At 39.1% G+C, this 27,935-nt stretch overlaps 1 protein-coding gene across 3 annotated transcripts in view; it reads right to left on the reverse strand.

Moving 5' to 3' along the window:
- LOC311529181 (uncharacterized protein) overlaps positions 1-27,935 on the reverse strand; it is a 190,351-nt gene that overhangs the window by 47,254 nt on the left and 115,162 nt on the right. The window contains exons 2-3 of one of the 3 annotated variants that reach the window (XM_084644942.1): positions 18,285-18,444; positions 14,168-14,207 (exon numbers count right to left, since the gene is read on the reverse strand). The exons of the other annotated variants lie outside the window; for them this stretch is intronic. Of the exons in view, the coding sequence (XP_084501068.1) occupies positions 14,168-14,207; positions 18,285-18,324 (80 nt within the window). The 5' untranslated portion in view covers positions 18,325-18,444. The remainder of the gene's footprint in view (positions 1-14,167; positions 14,208-18,284; positions 18,445-27,935) is intronic. 3 annotated transcript variants of the gene reach the window in all.

Genomic DNA, 27,935 nt, shown 5'->3' on the forward strand with positions numbered 1-27,935 from the left:
TAAAATCAGGATGGTAGATATCTTGCAGGGTAATTAGATTAAAAAACATAGAGAACCCCTCTAGGCAAAACCTTAAGTTACAAAAAAGATACACAGACAGAAATAGTTATTCTATTCAGCACAATCCTTTTCTCAGCCATTTAAAGAAATCATAATCTAACACATACCTAGCTAGATTACTTACTAAAAGTTCTAAGACTCCATTCCTGGTCTATCCCCGGCAGAAACCAGCATATAGACAGACACAGACCCTTTGTTTGTCTCCCTCCTCCCAGCTTTTGAAAGTATCTTGTCTCCTCATTGGTCATTTTGGTCAGGTGCCAGCGAGGTTACCTTTAGCTTCTTAACCCTTTACAGGTGAGAGGAGCTTTCCCCTGGCCAGGAGGGATTTCAAAGGGGTTTACCCTTCCCTTTATATTTATGACAGCTCCTAATTGCCAAAGTGATCTGAGCGGGCTCCATGCTTGCCGTGCTATGGCGTCTGCACAGAAAAAAGGCGTGGAACGATTGTCTGCTGTTGCTCTGATGGAGGGAGGGGCAACTGATGACATGGCTTATAGGGAATTAAATCAACAAAGGGAGTGGCTTTACATCAAGGAGAAACAAAAACAACTGTCACACAGAATGGCCCCCTCAAGGATTGAACTCATTTTTGCCCCATCAGGCATTGGGATCTCAACCCAGAATTCCAATGGGCGGCAGAGACTGCAGGAGCTGTGGGATAGCTACCCACAGTGCAACGCTCCGGAAGTCGACTCTAGCCTCGGTACTGTGGAAGCACTCCGCCGAGTTAATGCACTTAGAGCAGTTTGTGTGGGGACACACACAATCAACTATATAAAAACTATTTCTAAAAAACCGACTTCTATAAATTCGACCTAATTTTGTAGTGTAGACATACCCTAAGTTACTAACAAGAGTGAGGCCAAACAGTGGGACATACGGCTGAGCCCCTTATTTGCATCCTGAGAAATGCAATGAAGCCCATGTCAGCTCAGACACACTCATTCTCCACTGATACCTATCTATTTATTTACTTATTACTCTTGGGTGAAATTACTCCCAGTGCAGTGTGCCACTACAAGGACTATTCAACATATAAGCCCCACTTATGTCCGCCACATAAAGCAGTTGCCTTTAGGCTCCCCTCAAATAGCACTTGAGGGGTACACAGCGCTGTGTTGGCCTGCTGCAAAGGGGTGAGTTTCACTCTCTTGAGAGTAACAGAGCCAGCATGCAAGTGACTCAAAACTTAGTGATAAAGAGTTAGTTGTGCCTGCGAGTTGCTTTTCTTCACAACTGCACTGGGGTGGAGCAATATTGTCTTGCTGCTGCACACTGTAAAAGGACTTTCATGATCAAGAGACAAATGTAATTTGTCAGAGAGAGCGAGAGTTATAGATCAGTTAGACATGCCAAGGCTGACTTCCAGCTGAGACAATTCTAGTGTGGCTTCTCCTGGCTTGGTGAGCGGGAAGCTCCATTTAGCTCACCTGGTAGAGCAATTGCCTTCAGACCACTAGTGTCCCAGGATGAGCCTCAGCTGCAGTAACATTCAGGATGCGCACATAGCTATTCCAAGCACTGCATGGAAGACTCTGCTAATTGGGTAAACCCACTCTTGTGTACGGCCACCAGCTGGCAGACACAACACTCACAATGAGCAAGATCCATTATTTCCACATGTAACTAACAATTTGTGACAATAAAAAAACAACATAAGCCAAGATGTTGGCACTTCTTCCTGTCACTTGTTTCAAGCACAGTAACTGGAACTTACATTTGTTTCTTTTCCAAGGCAGTAACATATTTTATAAACTAGACATTTAAAAGCATGCAATTTCTTTGGCCTCTCTTTATTTTTAAACACAGCTTACCACTATCTCTCAAAGGGAAAATATGGTGCTGTTACCTACCCCAAAAGGCAGTTAATTAACACTATAGCTGACTGGAGATATGGAGAGATTTCCATATCAAGAGACTTTGAAGAGAATGGGACTGGTTTAAGAAGAGATAAATAAGGGAGGACAGAACTGAAGCATAAAAACAATAAATGGTATAGAGAAGGTTAATCAAGAGCTCCAATTTACCCTTCCTCCCAACATAGGCACAAAGGAACATTCAAAGAATCTGAAAGGCAACAAAATTAAAACTGGCAAAGGGAAATATTTTAGCATATATAAATAGCATAACTCATTGCCATACCACATCAATGCACAGCTGCAGGGTTAGCTATCCTCTGTCCCCTTTCTGGTCTCTCTCAATGCACCTCCATATGTCAGGCATCATGATTTTATATATCTTGAGTGGAATTTTGCAATTCTCCCACTCCTAGACCAGGACCTGAGCTACAGTACCTTGTGTATCCACTGTTCTCACTCTGGATATCTGACCAACTTCAAACACCAGCAGGTCTTCCCTTGGGAGGCTGTAATCAGAGGTATACAGTAACAAAACAGCCTTCTTAAAATAAAAGTATTGCTTACTCAGTAGTAGGAACAAACTTATAGAGTAAGGGGAGAAACAGATTTTAAAATAATAGTCTATGTGTATGTCTATCTTACCTAAAGTCTTACCATCCCCTGACCTACTCAAGTCTAACTTTTTCAGACACCACCAGCAGGTGCCTGTGTTTCAGCCTGGTTCCCCTGAAAAAATACTGGCTTTCTCTTAAGAGAGCATTCCTTTAAACCCTGCAAGCTTTATTTTGTTCTTCTGTGTTTGGCGGGTCCCTGGTCATTCCTAATCAGAACCAAGTAGGTTGTCTAGAGACAGAGGCAAAATCATCAAAGCCAATAGTTCTGGCATTGTCTCTGAATGTCTTTGAAATGTCAAGGGATGAGCGTCTGCTTGTTGCCTCCTTCCTGCCTTTATTCCAGACTAACCCCAAGTGAGTTAAATCAACTACAGTGGTATAGAAAACACCACAATGACCAGGGCCAAATACAATATTAATGAATTCTTGCAGGGCAGCTCCAAATCCATTAAAGTCAGCAACACTAACCATTAGTAAGATTCAAAAAGAATTAGACATGTAAATATGGATGTTTTCACTATCTACAAACATTAGAGGGAGAGAGAGAGAGAGAGAGAGAGAGAGAGAGAGAATCAGCTTTCAGAGCCCAAGACAACCACTCACTGACTGGAGAACCTTCCTGGTAGTGGCCAATGCCAAGGGCAGGAAAATGAACCCCTAAGCTAACCTCATAAGAAAATTCCTATGCACCTTATGTCTATATATATATAATATTGAAGACCAGGTGGGAAAGGATTAATTCATAAACCAAGAAAAGGCTTTATTTTAAACATGCAGCTTGAATTCTCCAGGGATAACTGTTACCTGATGCTTTAGTGGCAGAAGCTGCTTCGTTTCATTCAGCTGGTAGGAAAAATAATTATGCCTTTTACAAATTGAGATGCATTTGTATTCCTTCCAAACAGTCCTATTACAACAAATGAACTGCTTACTATACATCTTTTTCCTGCTGCTTTTCAACTTAAATTTAATTTTCACATAGATTTATTTAAAACAATTCTTGATGCGACTCACACAAATGATGAATTTATGGAGGACTTAGTAAATGTGTAATCTAGTTGAAGTTAAAAATGGCTATTTTGTATTACTGTGCCTAAAATGAAATTATCCATTGTAGTCCGCTATTGTGCATCCATTTAAAGCCTATTTCTTGTGGCACATATTCAATTTTTAACTGAAAGAAAATGTAAAGCAAATATGTTGCTAACAGAAAAATGTATTTATGGCATTAATATTTAAGAGATTTTTAAATGTTTTTCCATACTCTGTGTGTACTCTGAATATATATATATATATATATATATATATATATATATATATATACACGTGTGTGTGTATGTGTGTGCAGAGAATACATACATATAAATACATATTTATGATGTATCATTTTGTACTGCACATAATAAAAATACTGTCTCTGCTCAAATGTAAATTGAGTTTCAGTTTAAGAAGAAAAGTAAAATCAAATGAAGGTTGGGCAGCATAAGAATATTTGTAATGAAATCTCTCTGCAGAAAAGCATTGTGACTGGTATTGATATAGAAGAGACTAAATAAGAACTTTGCTTCAGGCAAAATGTGCTTTTGCTTTCCCTTTGGCTGCTCAGCATGGGAACTAGGGTTCTGGCATGGTTATATATAAAATCATCCTGTCTCACTCCGGTTTTGATAACGGAACATCTGATATAACAGGGTTATGGTCAGCCATCCCACAGGAACAAAGGGAAGTATTTCCAAAAGGAACTAGTAATTTTGGGTAGGTCAGATTTTGGGAGCCCAACCTGAGTCACCTTGAATGGGCCTGTAAGAAGAGAGGTGTTCAGCACTTTCTGAGAACTCAGGCCCCTTTATGGCATCTTGAACTGGGCACCCAAACATGAAGGCACCCCCAAATCACTTGTCATTACTGGAAATCTTGACTAGGTATCTCCTAAGGTTTGAGGTGACTAAATCCCATTTTTAAAATTTACCTTGATCACAGGGTCCAGAATGGAATATCCCTTCCCCTCCCAAAAAACAAGAACTGATATATTAAATCTCCTGGCTTGAACTAAGCTCCAGGGCATGATAAAATTTGGAATACAAAAGACCCATGTTCAGTAGGGAGAATTTAAATCATCCACGTCTGTGATCCGAAGGGAGTGAGTCATACAGTTGGGAAAGAGGGAAGACAAATTTATTTGAATTGGTTTCATATTTTGGAGAAAGCTGTTGGTTTGAGTCTGATTTTATTTTATAATTGCCCTTCAACTCATACATGGAAGGTTCCAATGAGTACATTTTGCATGAAGAACTCTCCAGCAGAAGGAAAGATTTATATCAGTGCAGCTAGCATTTTCCTAACCAAATCACATGGGCATGTCTTGCCTCTATTAATTCAGCTACTAACTGTGTCAGATTTGGTTTAGATTCTCCATGTCATCATAGTACTACTATCAATTGCATTGGCCTTTCCTACTTCGGAGAGCTTTATATTTGTGATTTCCAGTCCCGAAATGATACTAAAACCTGCACTTCTTTTAAAACCTCCAGAATTACTGGATTGTCTACCAAAAGACTCAAAAAGTTTGAAGCTGAAAGAACCTTCTGTTTTGTCTTCTGTGCTCAGTATCATGTCATGTAGATATGTCATTTTGCTGTCATTTTGCAAGAAGCCTATCAAAGGATTTTTCCATAAAAAAGCTTATAATAAATGACTGTATTTGACAACTGAGTTAATGATCACATGGACTGACCCAAATTTTTGATCAATGAATCTTGTAGGCAGCTTTGTTTAAGCTTTGGCAAAATCAATACACCATTTTGTTAAACAAGTGAAGTGGATTGGTGGGGGCACACTGAATTCACTTTTTTAAAAAATTAATACATCAACTGAAGAAAATCAGCAGGGATTTTAGGGATTTCTGCTTGGAGTTCTTCACAAACAAATTACTTATTTTGCTGCAATTTTTTTTTCTCATTATACTCCCTTTGAAGCAACCATGCAGAAAAGATGACCAGGTAAGATGAATGCTACATCAAGGAAAAATCACGTCCTGGCTAGAAAGAGGTATAACAGATAAGATAACTTTGCTGAGTTAAACAAGACTTTCCTCAGACTGGGGGTCAAAACAGTAATTTTTTGTTCTGGTCACTGGATTATACATACTATTTTTAACTCTGTTCCTTGCTGTGAAGTTGACAAAGCTAAAATCCTATCTTATCCAAAACAGTCCAAATACTAAAAAGTTCCAAGTTACAAACATAACCATTCATATGACATCTATACTGAATAGCCACACTAGAAGAGAGTTATCTTTCAAAGTGGTCTTAAACTGTGGGGCTATCTAGGTTCCTCCCTCTCCAGTTCACAATAACTATGGGACCAAACAACAAAAACTTTTTTTATTGCATTCTGCTGCAAAGAAGTTACATGGGATTCTACCATCACTTTTGGTTGGAGAAGCAAATTAGTCTACGTGATCAATGGTTTTTCCACTTTAGAAGGCATAAAAGGCCAGGTTTATAAAAGGACCTTAAAAATTCAGATAAGCGCCTTGTTGGACTTACAAAAGTGCCTAAGCATGTTAAGACACCTAATTCCCAATAGGCACCCATCTGCATCTTCAAGTGCCTAAATCCCTTTATAAATCTGGCCAGAAATCTTGAGTTAGATATGGTGTATTAGAACAGCTTTTCACTGTTCCACTAGCACAAACCTGCCCTACAGGTTTTTAAATCCAACTACATAAGTAATTCCTCTGCACAGAGGAGTCACTGAGTGGCGTAGAACCACCAGAAAAACTCTGTTCCATTCACCATCCCAAGAAGCAGGTGAACAGGAATTTCTAACATTTCAGTTATAAATGTTTTTGTGAGACTAGTGTCCTGTGTTCAGTAGTCAGGGCAATATCATTCCTGTATAGCTAGCCATTTAGGTCCAGATTTTCATACCAGATTATTTAAAGTTAGGCACCCCGTGGCCTCTTTTCTGGATCTGAGTACTCGCAGCTCCCTCTGCAGTCAGCTGAGAGTTGTGTGTGCTCAGCACTTTTAACCGCCCACTGTCAACCCACTATGTTTTAGATACTTCAATAGGGATTTGAAGATTTTGGGCCTTTGTTTTGTAACTTCAGACAACCTTGCCATCACTCTTATTATTGCTAGAGCTATATAATACTTTCTGTAGTGCTCCTGTTGCAGAGGGCCTGCACAATGGGCTCCCAGCAGGTTTGAAGGGGAGCCAGTATCAAGACAAACATAATGTACTATACACTTGCTTTGTTGGATATGGGTTTTCTGGCAGGCACATATGAGAAATCAATGTCCTATCAGAATGTGATCCTGTATTTTTAACTCTAATAAGAAAACTGAGCAAGAAATATTTGTCTGAACTCTGAATTAAGCATTCCACTCAGTCTCTATATTGAGACAACGAAAGAAAAGAAACCAACTGCTCTGCCAAAGATAAATTATTATCCCCTAAGATGGTTTATGTTCCCTGGTTATATGTAGCCAATGACTGAAAGTCAGGTAGAGGACACAAGCTATTGAACAGATCACTGGGGACTCTTCCAGGTTTGGGCTGTTAATAATCTTCAGAAGCAAAAGCTGAACATCCAAATCAAGGATTATACCCTGAAACAATCTGTAAGCTTGAAAACTGTCAGCGTATTTTTACCAGCTAGAATCTGTTTTGTTTTGTTTTATTAAAAAACATTCAGGTGGCTGGAATGCTAACAATTATTCATTCATAAAGGAGAAAGCAAAGCATGAAAATGCTAGTAAGTCAGCAATATGCTTATTTGCAAAAAAAAACAAAACACAAGATGTATTTCCAATGTTCTTGGCCTAATATACAGAGGCTTAGACTACCCAGAGCCAGAAGCTCACATTCATTTCATTAAAATTAGGCCTTAAGGGTCTTTTTTGTTTGTTTGTTTTCCCCCATGGTTAACATACCCCCAGATTTGCTGAATCATTGCTGTGGGTCTTCTATAAGAGCACAGCACTTTAGGTCAATAATGGCAGAATGAGCAACTACCTTTTTTCTTTACCAATATGGAGGCCATAGGCTACTATGGAAATCAATGGATGTTTTCCCCATTGATTCACTGGGAGCAAGAGAAGTTCATGCCTCAGATAAAATGATTAAATTTTCATCAGTTATTGGCATGATTCAAATAATAATATTCTAAAAAGAACTTTATTGAAGGATCAGTATCTCCTTTAAAAAATGGTTTTCATTCTCACATTTGCTGTTCTATAAATGCTTCAACATTGTCATAGATGTTCTGGCACAATAACAAACCTTTGCCCTATTTCAGAATGATCCACTTCAACAAAATTATCCCTATAATGGGAAGATATCCTTATTCACTCACCACAATACCCCTTAGCAGATGCAAGTATAGTACATTAGTATAGTTAGATGTTCACATTGAAAGAGTTCCCAAGTCTAGTTCAATGATTATTTAGAATTTTTAAAATAATATTTTCCCAAGGCCTAGATAGAATATGATTTGAGATCTATAGCCCCACTCCTGCCAAAGGAAAGTGTTACTATACCATCCCTGAAAATAATAGACCTAAGGGTTAAAAAACAAAAAATAAAACTAAAAAAAGCACCAAGTCCTGAATTTGGCAGCAATCTGGGCAACACCATTAGAAAAACTGAAGCCATTTATTTGTGTTTTTTTTTTCTTTTTTAAATGAAATCTGATGTTACTTTATTTCTTTTATCTGATGTATTAAGACTGCATTTGTAAAAATAAATACAAAAGATTCAGATTCTATTTAGGTTGTATGCTTTTCGGGGCAGGGTCAGTCTTCTTTGCTCTATGTGTTTGTACATCACCCACTAAAATGGGGTCCAGTTCCATGAATGATCCATGACTGGCACAATACAAATAAATAATAATAGTAATTATGCCTTCTGTGAGGATCAGCTATGTTAGAGCGTCAGGTGAGCATCAGTGTCTGTTACCATAATGCCTTTGAAAAACATTATCTTCTGTGTGGTGAGGTATGTGGTGCAGAGTAGGTTCCTCCAACATCATTAAAAGTGTAGCAAACACTCCTTCCCATGCCATTATCCTGCTGTGCAGGGGGCTTGAGACAATTATTGTTGAAGTTGGTTCTAGCTGAACCTCCCCTCACTTGCACTCTTGCTGATCAACCATACAAGCTAAGGTATAATTTAGCATACAACGTCTGATCCAAAGATGTAAAGACTCCCACTGATTACAGCAGACTTTGGATCAGACCCATAATGAGCTGTCACAGTTTGTACATTGTCACTGAGGTATTTCTCTGTACATGGTACAATGGAGTCCTGGTCAAGGAGTATGTTCTGCACAGCAGCTGGGAGCTGTAATTCCCAATACAGATACACATAGAAACATTAAAATAGAAGTGTGAACGCGGTGGCATGAGTGATGGCTCAGGCCTAATCCTGAGATGCTGCCCATGCCGCCGCAGCTATACTGCTGTTACCTTTTGAGGTATACAAGAGGCTCTCTCCAATGTTGAGTCCTGCACTCTGGGAGGAAGTAACAAGAGACACTCTGATGCAGATGAAGCTCCGTGTACAATAGAATGGAAGCTGGCTGCCTCTATTCCCAAGACAGAGATTTGACTCATCATCGTTACAGAATGAAAAATATAAGAAAGCCCCAAGAGAAGAATTTTCTTATTTTATTCAAATTAAGCTTCCATCTGAAGGCACATATGCCACCATATGGGATCCATTTCAAGCATTCATTAGGAGAAGAATAATTAGTCTAGCATCATACAAGGAAGAAAGAAACAAGCCCAAAGGATAATTACTTTAGAAACAGAAATAAAAGACCTTGAAACTAAATTTGCTAGGGACAAGTCTATGAAAAAAAGAGAAAAAAAAAAACCCTACTTGTGGGGAAGTTTGACTTCAACTATACAGTGATAAAGGAGAAGATGCACAGTTCTTTCTCTGTTAGGATTACTTTTAATCTGGGGAGAAACTGGTAAACTATTTTTCTAACAACTACAGAAAATATGCAGTCTCATATTTCAGCCATTCACCATAAACCAGGAGTTCTTTTCCCTAGTGTGGGAGAGATTAATCACTTCCACATTACACTAGAAAGACCTGCAGTCTATATCTCCTTCCTCACAGCCAATTCAGAAGTAGGATTTCTTTCTCCACACCTATGCCATGACTGCTGCTCCAGACCACAGGCTCCAATGGTGGCTGTAGTTCCTTGATAGGCCAGAGCACAGACTTATGAGTTTGTAGATCTGTGTAGTCTGTGGCACTGGTTAAAAGAGAGCGCCCTACCCAAACGGTCTGTACATATGTCAGTTGTTAATAGATGATTTTCCAGTCGTCCATCCCACCTGGCAGCCCGCACAGAGATAGACACACAACACTGAGCAGTTCTGCATCATGTGTATTGCACTACAGCATCCTTTGGCAGAGCCTGACCCACTCCCAAGTTCCCAGAGCCACAATAGTTATGCTTCATTTGGGGTTCTGAATGCTAGCAGACCTGAGAAGGGCAGGATTTACCCCTTAGAGAATGCAGTGGTGATTGAATTCCTTCTAATCATACTAGGAAAGGCCTAATATTCTGAACCATTTGAATCAAGAGAAGAAGTGAGATTCCTCTAGGCGAAACCTTTGATTGAGACAGTGGTCAAAGGGATATCTTTTTGATGTCTAGAGCTCTTTGTAGCAAAGGATAAAATGAGATCCACATCACTGCATGTAAAGCAGATAGTGAAAGTTATGACAGTAGTTCATTCATATTGGGAACATTTGTTACAATGCATTATCATTTAAAGACACACAGAGAGCTAGCATTTGGTGACTCACCTACAGTATAAACAAGATAATTACCTGGTTCACCTGCTGGAGCAGGGAGATCGATTACAGAAACTAATTAGAGACCTGTTTTAAGCAGATGTGAACTCATAGGTTTTCATTATGGGTGCTTCTTCTCTTAACTCACCATGGAGGAAACCATAGAACAACTGTGATTAGCCTTATTTCATTTTTATTGCTTCTCCGATTCAGAGTAAAACCACAGAAAGTCAAAAGTGTAGCTAATTTTACTTTACCAAGCCAGCATATGCAAGCTAATTTCTTTACTTTACTAGATAGAAGTCTCTGCAAGAGAATTAATGTCAAAATAAAACAAAGAAAACTATTCATCCATATGGAATATGAATGCAATGTTTGGTAATGTGACAAACTCTGCCCAAGAATCATGCAGTGTTTGTTGTGGTGGAAATGGATGTTGGGGAGGAGCAACTTCAGCAGGTGTCACCAATGTACCAAGTAAAAAGGAGGTGTGAATTGGGATTAATGTCACCTTTTTGGCTCTGGTGACTTTTATTTTCTTTAAATAAGGAACAGCAATGCCTTCCTTATTGTTGTTACCAACCACTTCTGGAGAGTGTCTGAGGGTTTGGCCTGTAGCAGGAGGTTCTGTCTGGAGGTTAAGTGTAACTGGATAGGTGTCCATCATTCCTAATCTCCCTACTGTTAGCCCCTGGACTATCCACCTGCCCTGTCAATTACAACTCCTATTAATCTTCTAGGATCTCAGAACCTAACTCATTCTGTACTGGGCCTCACATGGCACCTCTAATTTAAAGCTGTCCATAATCCTAGTGTCACAGGATCAAGCATGCTTCAGCAGCATAACACTTTGGATGTTATTTGCACAAAAAATTACACATTTCACAATTTTTGTCGAGTTCTAGTGGTTAAAAAAAATGCAGGCCTAAATTCATGCTCACAAATGAAGGTTGATCATATGGGTAGAGATGATGAACAACGTGGAAGCAGCAGGTTCAGGGCTCTAAACTGTCTGAAGAATAATGGGAGCAACAACAGAATTGCATAATTGGGCCGTGAGATGCACTAAAAGGTACACCAGAATCAGGAGTGTCATTTGATACAGGGCAAGGGAGGACGTTGCCCTGTCCAGACCTTGGTTTGCCTCCCTGCCCCTGACTTTTCAGAGCCCCTTGCTAGCTGGCACGGGGGTGTTTCTCTGAGGCCTGCGGGGGCTGTTATGGAGCAGACCAGGCTAGAGAGGAAGCAGAGTAGTGGGCCGGAGCTGAGCACAGTGACCCAAGCCCCTATCCCTGGCCTGGGCCAGCCATCAGTGATGCACCTCTGGCTCACTGCTCCAGACTATTCCCTGGGATAGGGCTGGCATGCCAGCTCCCTATTCCCTTCCAGGATGGGATGGGCTGCTAACCTCTATGAGCGGCCATGGCCTCAGTAGGGAGGTGGAAGCTTGGATGCTGCGGAAACAACTTTGCCCACCCCTCCAAAATATTTTTTTAATGATACTCCTGGCCTGAGCACCACCAGAGATCTCTGAATCCCTTTGAAAGGAAGCTTTGCATTGATCTTTGCTCTTCCTTGCACACAGCTCCCCAGAGCACTAAGGCACAGGTGTTTAGAGGTTGCAACACCTAACGTACGTTGGAGCCTAAGTTTCATTTTCAAAAGTGACACCTAAATAGCTTTAAAAATCTGGGCCTTATGCCTTAATTCAAATATTATATCTACAATGGAGCAAACAACAGCAAGCTGGTATTTATACCACAGTTCTAGTTCTTATGTAATTGAAAACAATTGAAAACAAAAGAAAATACAAGAAAAAAGTCAATAAAAATAATACAACCCTATCAGAGAGTGATGGCAATGAAAACAACCTGTGCTTGCATTTTTTGGCCATTCACCTTTATGCCAAAGGTATAACAGTAACATTGTCTCTTTGCTCCTGGCCTTTGGGATCCAGCAGCAATGGCCAGACATGCCAGAGATAAAGAAAGAAATCTGGAAGTTATTGGATATATATTTTAGAATGCAGGTTTGTATTAGTGTGAAGGATTTATGTAGTTATTCTTAATCAATCAGATAAAGGACAGCGTTTCACCAATCATTAATTTCACTGATATAGGACATCTACATCACCTCTCAATAAAATGATTTGTATAGCTCTAAAGTGCTTTGGAGGAAAGACGGGGTGATCATTATTTCCAAGCTCTATTTATTTTTCCCCTAGTCTTAAAACTTGTGAAATTATTTATTTGACAATCCGAAAATAAAACTTGAGCTGTATTAGTACGTAGCCTGCTCACTAAGAGGGGGAGAGAGGGAAGAAAGAAGATTAATAAATTAAATGCTAGAAATAGGAAACAAGGTTAGAGGTGACACTCTGGCAACGTCTTCTTCACGGTAAAGGTAAATATAAAACAAGATTAGTCAGAGCGGGAGAGGGAAAGAGTCAATCCATAGGAAAGATGAAATTGAAGAGCATATGAGAAAGGACTGTGAAAATGGAGGAGTTAATTAGGATAAAAGGTGCGATAAAAGTGACTAAATCGAGAAGAGGGACATTGCTACCAAAGGTTAAAAAAAAAAAAAAAACACTCCATGAATCAGAGAGTTGGAAGGCAGGCTGGAGAATAATGTGAGGAGAGCCGTGAGAATGTACAATGGGAAGGAAGAGAAAAGAGGATCAAGATGAGAAAAGTACATGTCATTAGTGCAGCAGACATAAGATGAGAATGTTATTTCCCCTATGTCCCTGCTAAGTTCTCATCTCTACTCTATAACTATCTCCTTGTAGGTAGTGTTTTCAAGTGAACTCTGTAATATTTACGAGTGCACAGGAAAGGGCATCTCCCTGCTAATTCAGACATTTGGCCAAGAGTGAGTTTCACCATCTGGGCCAGTTTGTTTATTTGTTTTCATGGTACAACATGACTAGATTGCATCCTTCAGCAAATCTCAAACATGCATACCAGGTTCACTCTTCTAGCATTTTTCTGCAGCAAAATCACTTGACAAATCACTGAAATCTCTCTCTGTGGCATTGAAGAGCCAGAGCTTACATCATCAATGCTCCTTCTTCTCTTCCATTGACCCCTGGAAAGCAACAGAGGCGTTCTTCCTCCTCTATTGCCATCTCTACAAGCCCTGAGAGGCCTTCAACACAGCCCTGACGTGAGCCCGGAGGGCCCTTTCTCCTTTTCCTCCACTGCCCTATCTGTAAGCCTTTCCTCCAGCATCTTCCCCATCAGCCTTGAGGGCCCCATTGCTGCTCCTGTCCCCATTGAGACATAAGGTCTTTCCTCCTGCCCCCTCTTTTATAGTCTAATGCTATAGGCTCTTTGCATCATGTGGCTGGATGGCTGGGGAGCAAAGAATCAAAGAGAAACACAAAGAAACCACTGTTCCTGGTGTGACTGACAGATTCAGAAAAGTCACATGCAGCGTGGTTTGGCTACTGCCTGATTTACCTACTCATTCATTGTGTCTTCACATCCTCCTTTTCAGGCATACTGGACAACAAAGGTGAGGGGGCTGTGCTAAGGGAATGGAATGTGTAGAGATTGGGGGCTTGATCCTAATCCCATTAAAATCAATGGGAGGCTTTCCATGGACTTCAATGGACTTTGGAGCAGATCTTTTATGGTGACACAAGCACAATCTTCATCCAGGGCCGAGATCTATAGATACTGCTGCAATCTACACATGCGTTGTGTGTCATCTGGGAGACATCAATGGCTCTGCCATACTTGCAGTGCAAATCCCAGTGAGTTACCAAATTCTTTTTTCTTCTTCTATAAGGAGGAGGATACTTACTTTTGGAGGAGGACATAATCTGCACATACCAATGGCTGCCCTGAAAAAAATATTCACATTTGCTAACAGATCCCACACAATGGAATCTGAGATGCAAGAGATCCCCCCCCCCCGACACGTAACTGTGGTAATTCAGTGGTGTCATTGTCAAATGATTCCTTTTTTAATCAAAATTACTGTAACAATATTATATCCTTGTGTTGATTCAAAGTTACACTAATTTCCCAGTAAAACAAAGAGCAATTAATGTGTAAAAAAGAAAACCTTTTAATGTACAAAAAACAATAGGACTGTAATACTGATAAAATACTATTTGATGTATAATCATACCCACAATAAATAGTTAGTGATATTCAGTCCCAACTGAACTCAATGAGAGTTTTTCCATTGATGTTAATGGGCCAGAATTTCATCCAGTACGTTTAACGTAAGATTATTTACTGTATAATACACACTATCATGTTATTCTAATATATTAGCTATATATTAAATATAAATCTTATTAGCAGTATATTAAAATTATTCATATTATAGACCTCTCTTTTAAAATGCTATTCCTGTAAAGATTATTTATTTCTAACCTTTTTTAATCAACATGTTTTGGAAATATAATGAGATTATTTTCCTCTCCCAAGGTGGTTGACCATACAGATACAATTTTATTGTCTACTTCTCCCAAGGACAATTTTCAAAATGAATAAATTCCATATTTCAGAAATTGTAACATTCTGAACAGATTTTAAATAATAAAATATAATAATATAAAATAATATAATAATATTATTATAATATTGTAATATAAATAATATAATATATATATAATATAAATAATATAAATATATAATATAAATAATAAATAATAATAATAATGTAAAAATAAAATATAATAAAACAGTCTCTTTCATAGAAACAACTGGTGTGTTTCCCAGCCTTATTTGGACTCCTTTATGTAAAACCAAAGGTTAATTAAATATATTGTTCCCAAGTGGCAGATATGGGCAATATGCACACATTTCATATATCTTGTATAATCCCAAAAGGCCTTCTGCAGATGTCACTTACCCTCTTGACCTGCGTATTTTAAAGTGGTAGAAAGGATCTAAAAGAATAGCTGAGGAAGATATATTTTAAACTTAAACTAGACACTCACCAAATGCCAATTACTGTGCATACTAACTGGTGTCTATTTTTTCCCTGATAGAAAATCTTAACTTCCAGAAAGCTGAGCTGCTATCAAAGGTGTGTGCGGGGGAGGGGGAAATGAGAAGGGGGGAACCTGATAGCTATTAACATGCATTAAAATTTATCATTTGTTAGTGATTATTTTGAATAGATGTTTAAGTATATTCGTTAGCCCATTTTGATCAAAGACCTTAAGGCAAGATTGGACAGCTGAATCCTGTAAAATGTTGCTTATGCAAGGCAATTTTCCATCTATTGGATCAACAGTTGAAAGAGCAACTAAAAAAAATGTTATCTGGGCAAAATACACGGAGGGTTAAGAGATACTGATTTTATCATATTTGTTTGAATGTTTGACCTTGTAGGTTGACAGGCACTGGATGTGCGTTCATGTATTAATTTGATACTGGCTGTGAGATTATGTGGCTATATTTTTGCAGCTTGTTACATATTTTACTGATGTTTAGGTGTCTTAGTAAATATTGCAATATACGATACAAATGTTCAGATGCACTGTTGCTTTTAGACTGTGAATCAAAAATCTGTGGTGCTAAATTTTGAGGACAACAGCCTATTTAGAAAAGTTTATGAAGAATGGAAATGAGAATGTCATGAAATGTATAAGAAAAATCTTTTTAAAAAAGTAAATAAAATATCCCTCAAAAGCATTTTCTGTGGTATGGGAACCAATTAGAGTTCAGAATGAAAGAGGAGAAAGTTGGCAGAAACATCTGTGGATTTGAAGAAGTGGATTTGATGGATTTGTGGATTTGATCAGATGATAGCCAAAAACAAAAACCAATATGAAAGTACAATTAACAATATGAGTTTTCAATATATTGGATATAAAGTCCTAAGAGGAAGGAATCAGGTGAGTGTGGCGCAGAATTAGATACAGTATTTACACAGTATATAAGATAAAATAGGAAATATAAAGGCATCAATTGAATTCAACATGAGATCAAAAGATGATGGAGTAGCTAGTTCAACAATAGTCCCTCTAGTTTATTTATGTTTGTGGGTCTTCAAGGGGGAATAATAGGGGTATTGGACATAAGCTTTAAAAATCATGGAAGAATATGGAAAAACTTGGGTGAAATTAATTGAAATGAAGGAAGGGGATACAGAAAAAAATAAAAATTGTTCACAGATATTAATGTATCCCTAAAGGTTTATACAAAACATAACATCTAACAATATATAGAACAACAAGAAAAAAGTCTGAATATAAAAAGTAATCAAGGTTAAGCAATGGACCTTTCTGAAACATAAAACAACTGGCACACAAGTAGTGTAATAAAGTTGAGAGTATAACAATGATAAGAAGAGCAAGGGTGGTGGATGAAAGAAAAATTGCACCAGAGGTTATTATGTCAAGTATATAAAGGGAAAAAATAAAATAAAATCCATAGAAGCTTTGCAAGAGATAACAGGAGTAATTTATTGACAAAGGTGGTAATCACTGATATAAAATTAAAAATGTTCTTCAGCTAATTCTTTGAAAAGGAACATGGGAGACACCAAAAGAAAACAAAACTATCAGAGTATGCCAGACATCTATCAAAGGGAATCAGTTTCACATCAGAGGAGATCAAGAGATAACTGCACCTGAAGATTGACACAGCTTTAAAGTGAGCTGGGATCCATCCTAGAATTCAAAACAAAATGAAAGCAGGTCAGGTAAGCCTGCAGAAGATATGCATGAGATGGAATTCCTTTAGAAAGGACTATAAGGAAACTAACATCTATATTCCAGAAGAGATGCGGAGTGAAATTCAGTGAGGACTCCTGCAAGACCATTGCACTGTTAAAGCCCTGTCATAATGGCAAAAGTTTAACAATGAGAAGCTCCAATGTTCCATCCTAGGACCATGGTTTAAAATATTTATTAATGACTGAGAAAAGAGGATGAACAGTGAGGAATCAAAATAAGCAGATGAATTAGGTTACTCAAGACTAAGGAAGACTGAGGAACTTCAGAGGGATTTAGAAAAGTTAGGTGAAAGGGTGTCACAAAGGCAGATAAAGTTCAGTGTTGAAAATGTGAGTTAATGAGCATTGGGAAGAGTAGTTTGAACTACTCATACACATCGGTGGGTTCTAAATTAGCTGTATGCAATTGGGGAAAGGCACGCATGTAATTTTAACCAGCTCAATGAAAACTTTTGCTTAATGCATAGAGATGCGGGGGGAGGGGAAGAAGAACACAAAATGTTAGGCACTAAGAGCTAGATTCACAAAAGGACTCAGGCCAGCTCTACACTACGGACTTAAATCAATATAACTACATCACTCAGGGGTGCGAAAAATCCACACTCCTGAATGATGCAGTTATACTGACCTGTCCTCCTGCGTAGATAGCTCTATGTCAACAGGAGAGCTTCTCCCATTGACATAGCTACCGCCTGTCACCGAGGTGGATGGGAGAAGCTCTGCCATCAGCATAGAAGCAGCTTCACTAAAGCGCTACAATAGAATGGCTGCACCAGTGCAGCTGCCCTACTGCAGCATTTCAAATGTAGACATGCCCTTAGGCACCCAACTTCCACGTTAGGGTTCCTAAGTCCTAGAATCGGGCTCCGCGGAGATGCACAAAGCCCCTGCTCAGCTGCCGCTGACCACTGTCGATGTCTAAATTCACTCAGTGCCTAAATATTTGCACTAAATTTTCCCTAGATGTCTATGTTTCTGCCTCTGGACATGCACACTGCAGCCCCAGGCCATATGTCCAGATGCCTACTCCCCAGTGTGATGCATGAACCAAGGAAAACAGGCGTTTGTCAGCCTAATTTCCTGTGTGGGGCCCAATCCAGTATGTGTGCTGAGAACTTGCCTCTCAGATCGGGCCCCTGTAGGTGAACTTATTAAGATGGTGAGGGGTGCAGGGGTGGGGGGGCTTCCTCTTAACTTTTAGCCCAGTAGTTAGGGCACTCACCTGGGATGGGGGAGATCCTGGATGAAAGTCCTTCCTCCATCTGAGGGGCAGAATGGATTTGAACAGTGATCTGCTATCTCTCAGACAAGTACCCTAATCACTGGGCTATGAGATATTCTGATGTGCTGCCCCTTCAGTCTCTCCTGTTGAAGCTTTTTCACTGTGGATAAAAAATTTAAAAAGTCATTGGGTAAAAGAGAGCAAATGCAAGTATAAGAATGACTCTGTACCCTCTGCCATCCAGTCCCCCTGATCCATTGGCTCTCTGACAGAGGGGTGGAGTTATCACTTGCCCCTCAGTTTGCCACTTCCTATCGGCTGGCTTACGCAAGGAGCCACCTAGTATGCTGGCTTTTATGAATCCCATTCTGAAGTCCCTATCTCCATTCACTGTATTTGGAGCTGAGGCACCAAACTCAGGCTTATGAATCCCAGTGATTTTCTAGATCCTAAAACTTAGGCACAGCAATGCTCAGCATCACCTATGTTTCTTTGCAAATCTAGCTATAAGGGTAGGATGAGAAACAGCAGAGACACATGAAAGAGGTATGTGCACATGTATATACATTAAACCATACTTTTGTCAAACCAATTAAAAATATAGTTCCAGTTTGGGGTGACTGAACATTAGGGTCAAATTTTATTTTTTTTTCCAGTCAGTTTATCTATTTTGACAGAAATCGGGAAGATTAAAATCTTATGTGAAGTTCTTAAAGCTTCCAACTGCCACATCAAACCTAGCCTTAGCATTTCCTGAACTATGCTGCCAAATTAAGAGATGCGTAACTAGAGGTGATGATTTCACAGGAAGTCAAGTTAATTACTCTAATACTGTAGAGTGAGGCCATATTTGGAATAATAAGGCTCCTTGGAGAAAGAGGAAAAGGGGATTTTAGTAAGGGGCACATCTACAGAAGATGAATGATATATGGCTTTTTTTTAGCTAGTGTCTAAAATATGAGAAGGAAGCACCGATTTAAGAAGCTCCAGTTACTAAAGGAATTAGGTTTTTAACGAGAAAGAGTTCATGTTGAAAAAGAACACTGCAGGCTTATTACAGTACATCTTCATTGTCTTGTATCCACGCTGTCTGAGCACTTGTCTACATGTTCTAAGATATCAGACTCAAAGTGCCAGTGGCAGAGCATTTAGCTGTGGATCATGCCAACCGTGTGAGTATCTTGCAGCTGATATTTAATCTATTGCTACATGGAGCCCTTTTTAAAACAAAATGAAGACTTTTCTTTTCCAGATAGCTTCTCCAATGCTACCATAGACACGGTCTTTGTAATACGTTATGGTTTGTCATATAACACTTGGGGCTATTACCCTACAGAGGTCATGATAGAACTGTATTGTGGACATGAAATACCTGTTCAATGTGCCCATGCCACTTTACAGTGCATGGAACTCTAGGCTGTTTGCATACTTTTATATTTTATTTTGAGTCTTTCAACTTTTCTAATAAAAACAAAGAAAAGCAGCAAACAAGGCTTGCATTGATTTATTGACTTAGGGCTTCAGGGAGAAGAATAAAACCATCCCTCTATTTTATAAATGTGAATATGCTTATAACATTGATCTAGACAGGGTAGAGCAATAATACCCGAATTTCCCTATCCTCCACAGACTGCATCCAAATTATAAATCGTGGTTACAAAAGTATAATCAGGATGAACTATCATCAAGTCCCATATTCTACACATGCTGTAATTCAAAAAAGAAGCCAGATACCTTGGAACTTAGAGTTTTGATGTTTTAATGAGTGCATTATTTTTTCAAGTGCAGCACATCCAATTAAATTTAGCATCCAATCCTTTACTGAAAGGACAGTCTGTAGCTTCCAAGAGATTGCAATTCTCTCTTTTTTGTCATCATAAAAAGTATAGTTAGGAATCTATTTTGTCTGTCATCTCGGTCAGTTCACTCAGGCAATAAAAACCAGCAGACAGCTCAATATTAATACTATTCAGTATAGTCAAAATTGTGTGTCTATCGTGCAGGGCGAACCTTTGAACCATTACAACCCTAGATTATGGGTAACCCACACACCTCCTGGCTGTGGTGTTCTGTTCCATCTAGTGGCACCAAGACCACTTACAGAGAGAGAGAGAGAGACTGCTCTACAGCCTTAGCTAACAGCTAATTGGCTTTTAACTCGTGTGGTAGAAGCTCATGCACTAAACTCTGGAGGCCCCACGTTCAATCCCGACGCCCAGAGTCTGTCAGCATTATATATGCACATAATGTTTAATTTTCACATACTGTATTTTTCATAACTGGGTGAGATTTTCTTCCACAGCTTTGCTGGGCTTATAACAGTCTAGCCATACGGTCATTCAATAGCATGAATTTATGTTCTCAATAAAATAATGTTTAGCTTTAAAATTTTATTTTATCATGTATTGTGTATTTCTCTGGCTCATTTGTTCACCTGTTTTGAACATTCTGTAGTTCTAATGCACACCCCATGGGTATTATAATCTTAAGTGAAGCATAGGCTCACATTCTGATCTCATATACACCCGTGAAAGCCACAGATAACTTTGAACCATTTACTTCAGTGGCATTATTCTGCATTTACATCCATGTAAATGAGAACATAATTTCCCCCAATGTATAAATATTCTACACTCAGTGAACCTGACTTTTCTTCCACTTCCAAAAGTCTTACACTGGTGTAACTCTGTTGCCTTCTGTGGAGTTATTTTGGATTTACATTGGCGTCAGTCAGGAAGCAGACCCTAAAGGCATCAACCCATCAGTTCTAAATACACAGACATTTATGTTTCTTCTTCTCCTTTCCTTTCCTTCATATTGATTTCAAGAAGGGGAAAAAATAAAGCTCTTTGCTTTGTTTTGCTGAGATGGCAGGGAGATGTCAAAGTAACAATTTGGCTCAATGAGGGCCTGAAGGAGTTTGGGTGCATCTTTCTTTTTCTAAGAAAGAATCTTCCACTATTCAAAAGCTGTGGTAAAAAGGCAAGGAGTCATTGTGACAACTGTCCAATTTGGGGGGATAAAAAGGACACAGTCCCAAGTCCCAAATTACAGCTTTTTGTCTATGGAAAAAGCAAATCAAAGAAAATAAATTGTATCAGTTACTCTCACACAGGATGTTACATGTTCTGCGTCACTTGGAGTAGGAATCCCAAACATAGACTCCAACTCTGCAAGGTTCTCTGGGCAGATGGACCTATGTATCTGTGCAGAGACTTTAATGCAGTTCCATGTGGCTTTAAGAGTCCACCCACAGCTGCCAGGACCAGGGCCTAAATTCTTCTGATGATAAGAAGACAAGTTGTCCAATAGAAAGTGTGGCTGAGCTTTCTATCTCTCCTAAGTACTTATAGTACTATATAGTACCTATCCTATACCTTAGAATCTATCCTAAGTACTATATAGTACCTGAGCACCTCATGATCTTTACTACATTTATCTGAAAAACACCCCTCTGAGGTAGGGGCAGTACTATTATCCTCATTTTAGAGATGGGGAATTGAGGAACAGAGAAGATATGAGACTTGCCCTTGGTCACACAGGAAGTATATGGAAGAGTAGGGACTGAACTAAGTTCTCCATAAGTCCTAGGCTTTGGCCATAAGCACTGGATTCTCCTTTGTTTCTGGCTGACTAGGGAATTTGGGTACCAAATTCCCATTAATTTCAATGGGAATTGGGCATCTAAATCCTTTAAGCAAAAATCGTAGCCTGTGTTTCTCAAAGAGAGAATTACAGTACCACATGCAGCTCTCTCCCATCCCTCAGAGTCTAGCTACATAGGAAGAGGAAGGTGTTCAATATTTTTTTTTTCTGAAGTGAGTAGTACCCGTGTGTGGGTCCAAGTCAAGTAGCTGGGTAACCATGGATTCACTCTTGGGTTTCTTCATTTTCCGCTCTGGGCATTATGCTACTTGTCCTTTTTCCTTGTGTGGGCTCAGAATTCCCCCCCGCCCTCACTGCTGATTGCCCACGGTGGAGTGGGGGGGTGGGAGTGGGGGGTCACCTTCCCCACAGCAGGTTGGGGGCCCAGTAGGGTGGGCAGGAAGGTTAGGTTAACATGTTGCAACTTAGTAACTAACAAAATGTGGCAGGTCATCTGTGCAGATACTTCTTATGGAAGGGATACGGTTATTGGATAAAATGAATTAGAAAAGAATTTAGAGGAAAACGTCCCCTAAGGAAGCTGGTGAAGGGATTTTGTAGCAATTAACATCCAGTGCAGCAGGGATTCAACCCCACTCCTTTGTCAGCCTCCTTAATCCTCGTATATGGGGAGGACAGTGGGATTCCAGCAAAGGTCTGGCTGTGACCAGGTTTGGAGGGGGAAGGGGGACAGCAGCCCTCCCAAATAGGAGGAAACACTTAAGGAATTAATAAAGACCTACACCATACCATTTATTGCCAGATATTCCCAGATATGTTACAGTGAATAAAGCTGCAGCCTAATTAAACCATAGCCATTGCATCCTGTCTTTCTTCTGGTGGGGCCAGACAGTGACAGTAGCCCATGCATCTCTCCCACATCCCTATGATTCTAGCTAAATGGAAGAGAGAGTGGTGGTGGTGGTGGTATCTCTGTCTTCTTTTTACTGTGTGAGCAGTACCTAGGTCTGGTTTCTGGAGACGTATTCATTAGCTGCCATGTAAAATAACTGTAATTTGAAAACTTTCTACTACTGTAGTACATTAGAAAAGTTACCACTAGCACTAACAAATACCATAAATAACAGCCTGATCAATGGCACCTGAGCATCACCTGAAATGCAGGTCCCTTGTTTTTTTGCTTTATAATAGTGCTGCATATATAAGTGACTTTAAAGGGATACAGTTCCCGTACATTTTAATCTTTTTACTTTGGTTGTGATGTCTGACACCACACGGTGGAGGACAGGATGGAGGGTTATATTAGGAAGATGCAGCAGCTCAGACACAATGACGATGATGGCCATATAAGTACTTAAAGAGCTAGATCTCATTGTGCCTTTAGACTTGCTCTTTGCTTTGAAAAATGTCAGAAAAATGATTTTTTTTTTATTTTCAGTTAATAATTTCAGTGAATACCATTTTTGTTTTCATTTAAAAAAATGTTTCAGGTTTTCATTGAAAAATATATATATTTTTTTATGTGGGTAAATAAGGACGTTGGTAAAGCTCAGTGCTGTTTTGCAACCATACAGTTTTGTCCTATCCTTATTTTTCTGCACCACTATCAACAGGCAGGCCCGTTAGCCTTCCTTTCAACAGTACTTCCTCACCTACATATCATTCCCATTATCATAATATCTGAGGATTTCATAATTTGAATGTATTTAATGTCACAGGATCCCTCGGAGGTACGGCAGTGCTATTATCCTAATTTTACAGAGGGTGAAATGAAGCACGGAGACCAAGTGATTTGGCCACGTTCACACAGGAATTCTGTGGCACAGCAGGGACTTGAGCCTGGTCTCTCAAATCTCAGGCTTGTGTCCTAACTAGTGGGCAATTTTTCCTGTCTTCCATCCATCCTTTTATTCCTTCTGCTTAGCCCACCCCCGCATCTACCTTCATAGACTGGTATTGTGTATCCCATCTGGTCTCCTCCTGGGCTTTAGGCCAATCTCATCATCCAAAGTCACCTGCACATTCTGAGGCTTCACAGAAAGTTAAATCCCCAAAGACATACTGTGCATTAGATCCATGCCTGTCATATTTGCCTGTGAGAGGAACAGCTGGCCGGTTAAAGGTCCTAGAGGACTATGGAGAGAGAAATTAAAGTCCAGAGAGGTGTTTTAATCTTAGTGTGGGGAGGTGGGTTTTTTTTTGTCCTTTATGTTTAATTCCCAATAGAGTTGAGCCTTACGCTATATTCCACTGAATGAGATGGGTGTTTCTAATAATGTCTTTAAATTCCAGCAATCACTAAGTCGGATTCACCTCTTACACAAGTATAATTCCTTCAATTTCAAATAGATTACTGCTGGTATACACTGGTGTAAGTGAGAAGAAAGAGAGTTGGTTTATGGAGGGATTGATGTGTGTCTGTCGGGGGCGTGTGTGTGTGTGATCCATAAGACACACCAACCTGTTATTTTAACATCCTCTGGTTTTTTACGTGTGCAAAGTTAGGGCATACACTTCTAGTTCCCCTCAAAATTATACAGAGCTGGCTCTGTGTTAAGAAATACAAAATGTAAAGTTCAACATGACACACAGAGAGAATTCCTTATTTATTTCATATGAGAGTTAACAATCAGCATTTGGTTTAGATGGAATAAATAATTCCATAACCACTTCTCATTTAATAAGGTTGGCTAGAAGTCTGTCTTTTGTTCTCCGCTTGTATATTTTTGTGTTGAGTGAACATAAAAGCATATTTTCTAGCCTGCTGAGTGTTCATTAAATCCAATTTCAAATCTTTGCAACCGTTAGAGCACTAGCTAGGCTCTGATTTTACTGGCATATTGATTTAATTGTATAAACATTCCTTTCTTCAAATAATAATAGTAAATATAATAACTGATCATTAGACACAGTAGCCCTTCATCCAAATGCCTAATGCACTTGAAAAGATTTACAAGAAGGCAAAAAGAGAAACAACATGTAAGAGCTGGACTTGTTACTGAAATGTGGTTATCATTCCCCAGCAAGACTAAACAACTGTTGGACAGAAAGCAAAGGAACTACAGGAGTATTTTAGGAAGGTAAAATATATAGCCCAATTGGAATCCATCCAAGACCCCAGAGTTTGCACTAGGGCTATGAAAAAGACTACCTTTCCAATTTGTGGCATAAGTGTCATCAAGCAAAATCAGCGGAAGGAGGAACCACCAAAGTTTTCATCCCCTTCAATTCACCCAGTATAAAACACGTTTCGGGTTATACTCTGGTGAGGAACCGTATAAAATATACCACTTCTAGGTCTTGGGGTAGACCTTTACCTAAAGCAATCTTCCTAGAGAGGGGAGAACCTGTGGTCTGTCAACCTTTCTTACCATTCTGAGGACTTGAATCTGACCCCTCCACCCTTGCACACATATCACTATCCACAAATGGAGAGGTCTCTGCCTCTCTTTCAACACTTCAGCAACAATGTAATTGAAAAGGCTCTAATGAGAACTACTACTGCAGCTCCCATGCTGATTACCTCATTCTGAGGCTTCATGAGCACCTAAATGTATTATGTATTGAAGGGGATTTCCTATTCTGAACTTCTGCAATAAAATAGGATATTTCTTGGTTGGGATGTCACCTTCTGCTGCTTATTCCTCATCTGAAATCACCCATTACTCTCTTTGTGACATGACATCAGAACCACTGCCACAGCAACACTAGTGATGATGACACAATAGTCAGAGAGCCAATGATAACTTCAGGACCCAAATAAGAAGCAGGAAATGATGAGCACCTAAACACCAAAGAGTCTATTTTCACCAAATCGTCATTATTAAACTAAACAATGAAGAAGAGGAATACAAACTATATATGAGGAGAACTGCCTGTAAGAAGAGTGTTATTCTATGTTTTTTTTCTGAGGCCTTTGGAGGTGTTTAAATTATAATTAGATAGTGTTCATTTGAATTAGAAGCCTAGCAGAGTTCTATTAAAAGTCCATTGAACTTCTTCACTGTGCCAGAATCATCTAAATAAGAATGCTTTTTAAGTACCTAAGATTATATATGTATAAAAGCATCTTAAATTTAGGGTAACCAGATATAAAGTGTGAAAAATCGGGACGGGGTGGGAGGTAATAGGTGCCTATATAAGAAAAATTCCCAAATATCGGGACTGTCCCTATAAAATTGGGACATCTGGTCACCCTACCTAAATTACATAATGACAGTGGACTTTGTATAGACAGGGTGAATGTAGATATTCAATTATATTGTGTTATAAGGCCCAATTCCAGAATTACTTTTACAGTAACCAGTAACTCCCAAAAGAGTGAGCATAAAAACAAACAAAAAAGAACACATAGTTTCCAGCCTAATATAAAGAAAAAAATATATTTATAAATAAATTTTCTTCCTACAATTGTCTAAAGCAATGAACACCACTGTAATTTTCATTCAATGTCATAGTATAGGATGGATTATATTTCAAAAGCACCAAAAATGATAGAATTTCAAAATTGCTGCATGTAACTTTTGTTCCCACACTTCCCATCAGGATACCTTCAGTTTGCCACTGCTGCAATATTGCCCCCAAATCACCATTCATCTTTTTTCCAGACTTGTGGTAACCACTGTTTATTAATTTCTTGCCTTAGTATTTGAAATGCTTTCTCTTATGGTCTTTCTGAATCCCTACACTGTCAACTTCAGGGAAGTCAGCACAGTGAAGCCAAATGTAAAAAAACCAAAACTACTTCTGTTTCTATTGGAATTCCACTGTTTCTATTCCTTTCTGTTTCCATTCCATTCCACTGTTTTCCATTCCAAACTACTTCTCTATTCATCAGTGAATCTAAACCAAAGCCGCTCCGTTAGTGTTTGGAGCTCTCTATGGCCCTGCCATCTTCTCATCTTCTCTGAGCTCAATCCAGTCTTCTGAGGCTGTGGAGAAACATGGGAAACTGTAGTCCTTCAGCCTTTCTTGCCATTCTGAGGCCTTGAATCTGCCCTCTCCACTTCCTAGCTCTGATCGGAGGGCAAGATCCTAATCCAATACAAGTCAATGACACTGGCTCTAATAGTACATGATCAGGCTCTTATCTCTTGGCTACCTATCTAGCTTAGTTGTCAGGGTAAAAGTTAAGAAAAGTCATCACAAAAAAATGCAAAAGTCATGAAGATAATCAAAATGTGATGGCACGTAACATTCTAATCAATATTAAATTGTTTGTGAGGAAAGTACTGAGCATAATCAAATATCTATTTTTCTACAATTAAAAAAAAATGTTTTACAGCACTTAAAACCAATATTTTCAAGAAGATATAGGGCCCAACCCTACATGCAATACAGTGCTGTGAGATGCGGGTAGCCTCAATGCCTGTTAAAAGCAGTGGGAGTTGAGGGTGCTTAACACCTCTCAGGATCAATCCCATGTAGACACAAACATGCAAAAAGAGAATGAACTAGTGTTATGGCTAATGTGAAAAATTTGGTTATTTCTAAAGAAAAAAATTTACAGCACAGAAACGCAGGACATGAGAATCATACAGCATCACTATGTCTCTCCACAATTGGTGGTTACTCTCTCATCTTGGCAATATTGTTAGATCATTACGCTCCATGTCCTTCTCTGAGAACTACTAGCCACTTAACGAGCTCTTTGGAAATCTTGGCCTTAAAAGATTCCTTTTATCTTCAGTTTACTATTGACTGTGTCTAAAGTGTTTTGTACTACTGTACATTAAAGACGGCTTATAAAAATACAATTTATTTTACTGCATCATAAAAGACCTCCTATTACCATAACACATCTGCATCATTCTCACAGTCCCACAGGAAATATTGGTGTAATGATATGAAATTTGTTACACTTTATCCGGGAACATTTTTACAATTGTCAGTTTAGCTAGTAACTGCTTGTTAACATGGCGAGCTTTTTGAAACAGGGTGAGTATCATACTGCAGTCAGCTATCCACCAATTCACAAAATTATTGCAAATGTAAGAAATCACTGTTAAGTAAGAAAGTACTTTGAGGTACTCTGAAATGTAAAAC

Source organism: Lepidochelys olivacea (assembly GCF_965140295.1).
Source record: "Lepidochelys olivacea isolate rLepOli2 genome assembly, chromosome: 12".
NCBI classification, from domain to species: Eukaryota; Metazoa; Chordata; order Testudines; family Cheloniidae; genus Lepidochelys; species Lepidochelys olivacea.